At 33.4% G+C, this 9900-nt stretch overlaps 1 protein-coding gene across 1 annotated transcript; it reads left to right on the top strand.

The window, feature by feature from the left end:
* The first annotated feature begins 633 nt into the window (after nt 1-633).
* LOC134846424 (integumentary mucin C.1-like) lies at nt 634-9896 on the top strand. The gene is made up of 3 exons (XM_063863777.1): nt 634-802; nt 1955-2112; nt 9317-9896. Exons 1-3 carry the CDS (start codon nt 722-724, stop codon nt 9894-9896), a joined length of 819 nt encoding a protein of 272 aa, XP_063719847.1. The 5' UTR covers nt 634-721.
* The last annotated feature ends 4 nt before the right edge of the window (nt 9897-9900 follow it).

Below are 9900 nucleotides of genomic sequence, written 5' to 3'. Positions count from 1 at the left end.
TTTTTATCCTTGACGCGAACTCTTTGTTTCTTAAATCACTGTTGAATTCGCAGTTCGTAAGTGGAAAAAAAATTCACCAGTGATCAATTTTGAAATATTACAATTCAATTAATTGATTGGAAAATTTTATAGAGCATTCTATTTGATTTTTAGAACCTTTATCTACTATGTTCAAAGGATATGTGCAAAGTATGAATATTTAGCTATACTCGATAAAACAATCTATTTTTTGGTGTTGTTTTTATTTTTAAAAGTTTTATTCAAGATATTTTCAAAAAGATATTCAAACCAAAAGGTTGCTTGGTGCAATATGGTTGCTATCAACTTTTGTCATTTCAGATTTTTTTTTTCGTTTTTTGTCTACATTTCATTTTTTTTCTGAAAGACTCTTAAGCATAATTCAATTGATTGAGGCAGTTAACTGAATTTTAGCTAGAAAAGTTTATAAGAAAATTAATTTTTTTAAATTTTAGTTCCACGAACTTCCTCAAAACTTGGCTAAAGGAACTTTCTTGAATTTTTTATTGTTGAAAATATCGTTTCTGATTATCTACAAGTAGCAAAAATAAACACTTTTTAACTAATTCTAGCCACAAATTTTTAATTTTTTCTTATAGGACAATTCTCCAATTTCTGAACTGTTGGCTGGGTATACCGATCACTGGGCAAATCAGTGACTAAAGGATGCTCTGGTTCTGTGTCAAACTGCACCAATGTTCAGATGGAGTCTTCTGGCGGACAGTTCACCTTCAGATGGACATATCCCAGTGACCACTCGACTGACGGAAGCAAATACGCTGTGGTAACTAGTCGCTTAGATAACAACTCTGAATCCTTATTTCTAGCTTAAAAGTCTTAAAATCAAGTCTGCTAGTATTGAGAAAAAGCCTTGATTGTTCCGACGACCCCTTGAAAATCGACAGAAAAATTAACGTTTTTTTTGAAAGTTAAAAATTGATAATATTTTGCAAAAAAATGAAATCTTTCAGATATATGTTTTTAAAATCCTCCACACTTCGTGTTAAATATAAAATGATACAAGTCGATTCTAGCAACGTGCAAACAGTTCTGAATGCATTGTTTTAAATCAAAATGGAATGAATTCTGAGCCAGATTTGATCACATCACAGCTCACGCCTTATTAGAACGAAATATATTGGCCGTTATTTGTCGCCCATTATTTAAAATGGCAAATTTCAAACCACCATACATTTTCAATAAAAATTAGAGGTAGATCATCTTTTCAAATTTGAGCTCTGTGCATTAACGGTTTTCAGATGATATAAAAAGTTCTATGCAAGTGGCTCGTTGAAAAGTCGAAACTTTTCTTAGGGAAATTCACACCGAGCTCAAACACTCCATCCTTCCATCGAAAGTCGGAGTAGCAGGTCTTTATGTTCTAAGATTGATCACCAGGGTAAAACGTTCCTTGAAAAATATCCTCGAAAAAAAATGTCCCATAGCCTATATTTTACTCATTTTTAAAAAAATAAACCCTGAACAACCGGAAATTTACAGCCATGCAAACAATATTTGGGTCTTTTCTGTTATACGACCCAAAATATCGAACAGTTAATTGAGCGCTGATTTTCATTGAACAAGTTTAGATTTCGCTTCGCTGGTATTAGTTTCAACCAATCAGTTTCGAGCATCATGTTCAAACTTTTAAAACAGGTGAACTTTTAAAACAGGTGGCCAAAATTTACCCAAAGAATGTGTTTTGAACGCAGCGGAACGCTTTTTGTAGTACTTTTGCTTAAAATTTGCTTGTGGCACAATAAAGTTAAAAATAAGTAAAATTTTGCATCCCGCTGAGCTAATTTGGATTTATTTCACATCATCCACCTGGCCCCCTTGGGGGTGTTAGTAGATTCAATTAGCTCATAAACTTTTTTAAAGGTTATTTTACATCATGCATTGGGAAATTTTTTTAAAAAGTACGCGTTGTTATCAGACATACCAGCATGTCCAAGTGACCCAACTTCTGCCAAACGGAAGTGACAAAAACTATGCTATCGTGTGGAATGATCGAAAAATGGGACCAGAAGTCAGAGAAGTGACTTTCGATGGGACCATCATGAACAGCTGGAATAACTACAAAATACGCATTACGTTAGCTCGCTTACCCAAATTTTAACGATGTTGTTTGTTAATTAACTGGTGAAATGAGCTTTGCTGAAAAGCGGTTATTTAGGTTTAAACCACATTCCAATCAACGCAATCTTAAAATCAACCCGTGCAAACCAATTCGAGTTCTCTTCATTTTCATGATCAAAAATTATGTAGAGAAAAGTTTGACTTCGAGTAAACAAATGTCAAAATGTAAAAAACTACCGGTGATTTATCTAAATAGGTTATGGACAAAAATTTTTATCTAAACAAACTTTTAGACAACAGCAGAGGTTTCTTTCTTTTCCGGAGTTTGAATTTCAGCAGGTTGGAACGATCTTATTAAAAGTTTTTGACAAAAACATATCAGGAAAACTTCAACCGACGTAATAGTTTTCAACTGCAAGGCCTCTCATTTTGTTTTCGTCTGAAAACGATTATGTTAATTATGATGTTTGGGTCTTATTCACTAAAAGGCCCAAAATAAGTACATCAACTTTTTTTTGAATTGTCTCGCAATGTATAACCATTTTACCTACCATGTGACCTGGAAAATAATTAAGCAAAATTTGTACAAAAGACACTGATGTTTCTATCAACTTCAGGCCATATTCATCTTCGGAAAAAAAACAAAAGAATCAAATATGTATCGCAAGCGGTTTTACATGATGCCGCCTTTTTTATTTATTGCGAAGTTTATTGCAAAATGGCATATGGTACTCTGGAAATTTACAGCAGTCCAGAGCCATTTGAGTAGAATAAATTTTATTTTTGCTTGTTAATCTGATAAAAGCAAAACTTTTCAATTAATTCAACGATGAGTGACAAATCAATTGTAGTTGAGTTGAAAAACTTCGGTAACTCATTTTAAGAGAGCAGTGACTCAGTTATTTCCTTCGTGAAATCAAATCATTTATTAAGTATATCTTCCTTCCAAAATTTGGGCAATAACTTTCAGCAGATTGACAAATTACCTGCTCGTACTTCACTGGGAAAATGGAGACTAGTTAAAAACCTGAATCGATTCGTTCCAAGATGTGAAAGTGAAAATCCGAACTTTTTGCATGTTTTCGTCGGAATTGAGAATTTAAAAAACTGGTCGTCTTACTAAACAATCAGGAACCTATGAAGAAATGATTTCATGCAGGGTCTTCAATGCTTGCTGTATTTTTAACAATCTCCCGCTTCCTATAGGGTTTTTCTTTTAAGTTTGTTAAGGAGAGCACTACAATGACTACTAAGACGTCTGACATGGCTTTATACCCTGCTAGCCTGATGAAGCAATCGATGCTGCTTAGGCGTCTTCAATCTTAGAAATTCGTTGACTTACGTATGGAGATCAAGTGTTTTATGACGCTAAAGCTCAAAACTTTCATTTTTGGGAATTTTTTGAGTATAAACAATGTACAATCCAGCTTGCAACCTTTAATACTCAACTTATTCCTGAAACATTTTACAACGTCGCTATTTTGAGTTTTTGGTAAGCTGTATGAAATTATTAGACCTGTGTCTATTAAAAGAAATACTAATTCAGTTTTTGTTATTTTGACCTTCTAAAAAAACTCTGAACGGACTTCGGAGGCTTACAGAGTTTGCTTTAAACCAAGAACGGTTATAAAGATACAATGTCTAGATAAAGGTTGATTGATTGATGCGGGTGTCATTCCTATCGCGATATTTAAAAAATTAACGCTAAAAAAATAATGATAAAAAAATGGGCGGAAAGTGGGACAAAACAAGCGAAGGCATTAATGAGAAACAATATTTTATCCATCAAAAAACTGTAGTTGCGAAAACCACTTGTTTTCGATCACGGCCTGGAGTTTACCAGGCCTGCCAAATCAAACAAGTGATATTTTTCTTCTAAGTTTTTTTGTGCTATGCTTTGAATATTCAAATATTCTAGAGTTGTAGTTCTGCTAATTCTACACTAGTTTAAGGCTTAACCTATTTTTCTAACTTTTCAAACACCACTACGATTAAAATAACTTTTTCAAGATGGGATTCATTTTTTTTGTATCTTTTGGCCTGGATATGAAAACAAGTCTGTCGCCAGTTAGGCGAACTGGTTTACTGTGTTGTCTTGAAAAGCAGATAGCGCGATGACTAAGCCCCCTAATTAAAAAATTTGAAGTCTTAATTAAGTAAGGCAGGAGCAAAATTGAAAAAGTGCTCTGATCATTTAATTTTTTTATTTTCTACACTAAAAAACCAATAAATTGCAGATTTCAATTTTATCAACAGTATGAAAAAAAGTATAAACGAGATTTGAAGTCTAGACTGCTTGGGCAGATTTGTCTCAGCCTAAAACTGACGAAAGATCAATATGAGTCATCAGAATAATAAAACCCCCCCCCCCCCCCCCTGACTCACTAAGTCTGATGATGGCTCTTTTCCATTTTCCCTTTTTGATTTTTTTTTGAAGTTCATTAAATGGAAGTCTATTTAAAATGATATTTGATCTTATAAGCTGCATTTGCGAAGAGGGTGGGATACTGAAAAAAGCCTAGTTGATTTATTTTCTTTTTTCTTTTTTTCTCACTAATATTCCTTCTAATAAAAATTACTTTTGAAAAAAAAAAAACATTCTAAAACTAACAAAGGTAAAATTGTAATGTTTTCTTTTGATCTAATTTTACCTAATTTGAACCTATATATACTCTAAACCTATTTTGGTATCCATTAACAAACATCTTTTATTAATATCATTTTAACTACAGGACCAGATAGACTATGATCTCTGATAACATCCAAAATGAGACTTTTTCTTAGTTACCAAGGGAATCAAAAGAATCTGCCAACGACATTTTGTTTCTTTAAGTAAAGAGTATTCTATGTTTTCGATTTTGTCTATGGCGTGCAGTCAATCAATCCTAAAAAACGTGTTTGAAATTGTATGCGAATAAGCAGAGCAGAGTAGATTTTTAGGGTGTCGAGAAAAAATGGCAAATTTATAAGTAAATTCGGGGGTTTGGCTGACATAAATTGAAATTGAAATGTAACTTTTAACAGTATTAAAGTTTATGATTACCGGTTCGAATGTACAGGGCTGCCATTACAAATAAGTGAAAAGTTGGGTTTATGTTTTTTTGCTCTGCCTTGATTTTTACTGATTTACTGTTTCGGGAACTCTTTGATTATTTTATCCTCAAGAAACTGCTTTTTGAAAAACTCTTATCGGAAGATGTTCATATCTAGTGGCACCAAGTATTTTTGACAGATACTCGTCAGAACGGTCGAAGATTAAACGAGATTTTGCATGACTTTTCTTACATGACTTTTCTTACATATGAAAACTGCCCAAACATGTTTAACAGCATAAACAGTTTGTTGAGTTGTAAAAACCACCACGATCACCGAAAATCTATGAACCGTTAAGACTTTTGACTACTAAGGCAAGAAGCCGCCACTTGCTACTTAATTATTTAGCGGTCAGGGTTGGTCAATATTATGCGAGTCTTAGAGCGGAAGATGGAACAAAAACCGTTTTTGGGGAGAAAATAGTCCAGTTACATTTTACTTAATTTTACGCAGTTATAGGGTGGATTCGAATCCGGTCCTTGCCATCTCTAGACTAGTTTTCCAACCGCATGCCCATTAAGTGTTACGATAAGTAAATTCAGTCATATTTTTAGCGTTATTTTGCTTTCAGCATTTTGGAAAAAATCATTTGCATGCAAAGTAAATGTTTTGCTACCATTATTACTCAAAAGCTACTCTGCAAAAACTGTATTTGAAAAATTATTTTGGAAACCTTACAAATAACAACAAATTATTTAAAGATAACTTGTGTTAAAACTAGTTTATGATTTGAACTGATTTTTTTTTTAATTTTAGCTTAATTGTTTGCTAGTTTTCAGCCTGATTTTTATTTTCCAATTTGTATTATTTGTTGAATATCTTCAGCAATCGCTTCGAACAAGTCTCATCATTTTTATCAATAATTTTCCGGAACTTTCTGGTGTGATGATTTTATCTGCTTGGGGTTGAGTTATGCTGAATTATCATTTAAAAGTTAAGTTCTTTCTTTACTTAATGATTTCTGAAAGCCATGAGGATTGGGTGTTTCTCTAGCTTAACTCAACCCGTTCTGATTTTACCGTGAGTAGCGAAAAAGTTATCTTCGTGTTACTCTCAATTTGAACCCGTCTTTTTCTTCTCATAACAAAAAAGGCAAGTGACTTGAAAACGTTCAAAAATATTTGGAAAAAAAACAAAAAAACAATAAATTTTAAATAATGTAAAAATTAAAGAAGTAAAAAAGAAACAAAAAGAAACAAAAAGAGTGAAAACGATAACTACAAATTTTTCTGTTTTAATTATTTTTTTGTTCTGTATTTTTCATTGCTTAACTAAATTTGTGCATTGGCAAGCCGAAATTTGTTATCCTGTAATATTTCTCTACTTTTAAATATTCTTGGTAGCCTGGTTTCAAACGTTTCTTTCTTTTCAGTATTTTAGTTTTTAGGTATCTCCCCTTGATGCCTAATTTTGATATATTTTTTAACTGTAGGACTAAATTGCACAGATTTTTAGGGAATCAAAACCTGATATTTAGGGTATTTGAACTTTGCCATCTTTCGGTCTTTCGTCTATGAGTACATTTTTACTACCTATTTCCAGGAAAAAAAAAGTTTTTTGATTTTCCTGTTTCGGTTTCAATCAGGCCTCGAGGAAAGACTTTGCATGCGGTTTGTCTTTCACATTAAATTTTTTTAACGCAAAATCAACTACCATAAAAACGATGAAATTTCTTTAGCAAGTCAACTCAGAATAAAGTTGACCAGTTAGTTATTTTAATATACTTGTCGGGGTTGGAATAATCTGTACTCATCAAAATAATTTCTTGTTGCCTTCTTTTTAATTTTTGGTTTAAATCGATAGAAATTTCAATTATTGAGCTTATCCCATCTTTAAAAAAGTAATCTCTGTTTTTTTTTACTTTAGTAAACGAGTCAAAATTTTTTTTTGCTATTGATAAAGTTACTTTGTTTTTCTTTTATAGTTATTTACAGATTTAAGTCACTAATTACATGTTTAAGACTGTCTGGTTTCAATTTTCAAATTTTCGAATCTAAGTTTTTGAAATAATTTTTATAGCACAAACAAGGATAGCTGGTTACTGTGCAAATAGTTCAGAATTATCCGACCAGTTTTAACAAAAAAACAACATTTTTTTTCAAGTTAGTGTCGTTTTTTCTGTGTGGTGTATTGAAAGATCTGAATGAAAAGTTAGAATATAGGTATATTCGACATTTTTAGCCAAATCGGCCAATTACTAAACAGGCCATTTGAAGAAAAATACCACAAAAACGCAAAAAAAAATTACATTATTTTTCTAATTTTTTTGCAGAACGTTTTTTGAATTTTTGAAAATTTTGTTCCCTAAAACTCGAGCCATTTTTTTCAAAACTGGGAAATATTTTTGGAATTTTTTTGAAGTTGTTCGAATAACCGTTTAAAGAGCTTAAAATGATATATAATTTGACGCATTCCGATGATTATGTGTGGTACCTGGTTTTGCGTTGAGAAAAAAACTAACCAACATCCGAATACATAATTTAAAATGGCTCTGCATAGGTTATAAGTTTTTCTTATTTGAGTTTCCTATCTCTTCAACATGTCCTTGAACATTATTGGTCATATATTTGGACCAAATTTAGAAAATTTTTCGAATAGCCGGGGCCAGTTAAAAGAACTTAGTTTTTCGTTATGATATCCTAACATTCTGCCTGATTTCAAAAAATCCAGTTTTGAGCAATACATCTTTTGGATGACCCATCTCTGAGTAACTTTTAACCGTTGATTTTTTACTTTATGCTAAAGTGGTAGAATTTTGTGCTATTTCTAAAAAAACATAGTTTCCGTAATAATTTCCTATTTTTGATAAGTAAAAGTTAGTTTATTTGAAATGCTTAACTGTGAGCTGGGGGGTCCGCAGAAAATTTTCTTGGAGTGGGGTGGTTTTTTGAAGAAAAAAAAATTGAAAATTTTGTCAATCTTTTTTTCGGTCGAACGATTTGATTTTCCGAGCTCTCCAAAAAAACTATAAGGATCCTATTTTGCCAAAAGTTTTGTGCGCCGCAGGAAAATTTTCAAAACAAGAGGATGAAAAAGACGTTTTGAGCACTTTTACAAACTATTTGACCTAAAATTTGCGTTGCTTCGGCGCACGCTCCCCCTGAAGTTTAATTATATTCCTTGGCACCAAAGGCGCCTTTAGAAAATTTTTGATTTCGGTCAGTCAAGAATGCATTTCGTAATTTTATACCAATATACCAAAGGGAATTTTTGAAAAAAAAACCGACCAGAAATGAGGGCGAGGGGGTGTCGTTTGAGCAGGGGGGTGTCACCCCAAGCCACACTCATCGCTATCCACACTACTGACTGTAAGTTTTTCCGGTTTTCAAACTTTAACTTTTTTGTTTTTGGAAAGTTTCTCTTCTTTCATATTCCAATAATTGTTATCAATAGCTTGGCCCATTTACGTTAGAATTTAGACTATCAAAACGCATCGCCTACCAAAATTGCGTTTATTGAAATGCTTGAAATGTTTTTTTTTTCACATTTCAACATCTCATATCTTGATCACCGTGTTTTTGTGTAAATCTGAACATATTGATCCAAGAGAACTTATAATAATTGATCAACCCGCAAAAAATTCAAATTACTTTCAATTCTTTGATTTCCGCGTTGTCCTTTGGGATCCAATCACGAAATAAGTGACTTGTTAAAAAAATTTGGAGTGCAATTTCAAGTTTTACATTGTCGTGAAAGGTTGAACATTATAAGATACATATAAGACAACTTGCTTTATACGTTCAAATTTTTGCTATTCATTAATTCTTTAAAACACAGTAAGCCTCTCCCCTGTGCCAAAAAAGAATTGAAACTTCAAGGGGAAATGAAAAAACTTAATTTCTTCTTTGTTAACCATTAAATAAACTTGACTAAATGAAAAGCAAAATTCTTTTCAATCTTTTTAATCGGAGGCAAATTGAACAAGATGACAAATTTGTTGCACTGAGAATCAACTCAGATGAGCCTATCAATTGATTTTTTTGCAGTTGTTTGAAGATTTTCTAAAGTTTTCTGAAAAGAGAAGTAAGGTTAGTTAACAACTTCAGGTTATGTTGTGGCGAACTGGTTGTTATTAACTGCCTTAACGCTTCTTTTTTGCTGGTAAATAAAATATATTTTGTTTTAGACCGTTGTTCAATCAAGAGACCTTGAAACTTCAAACGACGTTGGTAGGATTTATGCGAGCAACTTCGACGCAGCCCATGAATCCGATGACTACCGCAGAACCGACTACACGCACAGTTCCGATAACTACCGCCGAAACTACTACGACCGCGGCTGCGATTATTACCGCAGAGCTGACAACAACTGTAGAACCGACGACGAAGACGACGACTGCAGCAGCTCCGGCGACGACTGCGGCCAAGACTACTACTGTAGAACCGACGACAACTACTGCTCCAACGACTACTGTAGAACCGACGACAACTACTGCTCCAACGACTACTGTAGAACCGACGACAACTACTGCTCCAACGACTACTGTAGAACCGACGACAACTACTGCTCAAACGACTACTGTAGAACCGACGACAACTACTGCTCAAACGACTACTTTAGAACCGACGACAACTACTGCTCAAACGACTACTGTAGAACCGACGACAACTACTGCGCCAACGACTACAGCAGAATCGACGACAACTACTGGAATCGACGACAGCTGTAACCCCGACAACTACGACAACACCATCTCCTTTGGTTGAAAAT

Source organism: Symsagittifera roscoffensis, chromosome 5 (genome assembly GCF_963678635.1).
Source record: "Symsagittifera roscoffensis chromosome 5, txSymRosc1.1, whole genome shotgun sequence".
NCBI classification, from domain to species: Eukaryota; Metazoa; Xenacoelomorpha; order Acoela; family Convolutidae; genus Symsagittifera; species Symsagittifera roscoffensis.
This window is presented reverse-complemented; position numbering and strand designations above follow the sequence as displayed.

Bases quoted from the DNA above. Each gene is read 5' to 3' on its own strand.
- LOC134846424 (XM_063863777.1), top strand. From the start codon at position 722: ATGGAGTCTTCTGGCGGACAGTTCACCTTCAGATGGACATATCCCAGT. The intron at 803-1,954 runs GTAACTAGTCGC...CGTTGTTATCAG, and splicing joins ACGGAAGCAAATACGCTGTG to ACATACCAGCATGTCCAAGT. The intron at 2,113-9,316 runs GTTAGCTCGCTT...ATTTTGTTTTAG, and splicing joins AACTACAAAATACGCATTAC to ACCGTTGTTCAATCAAGAGA.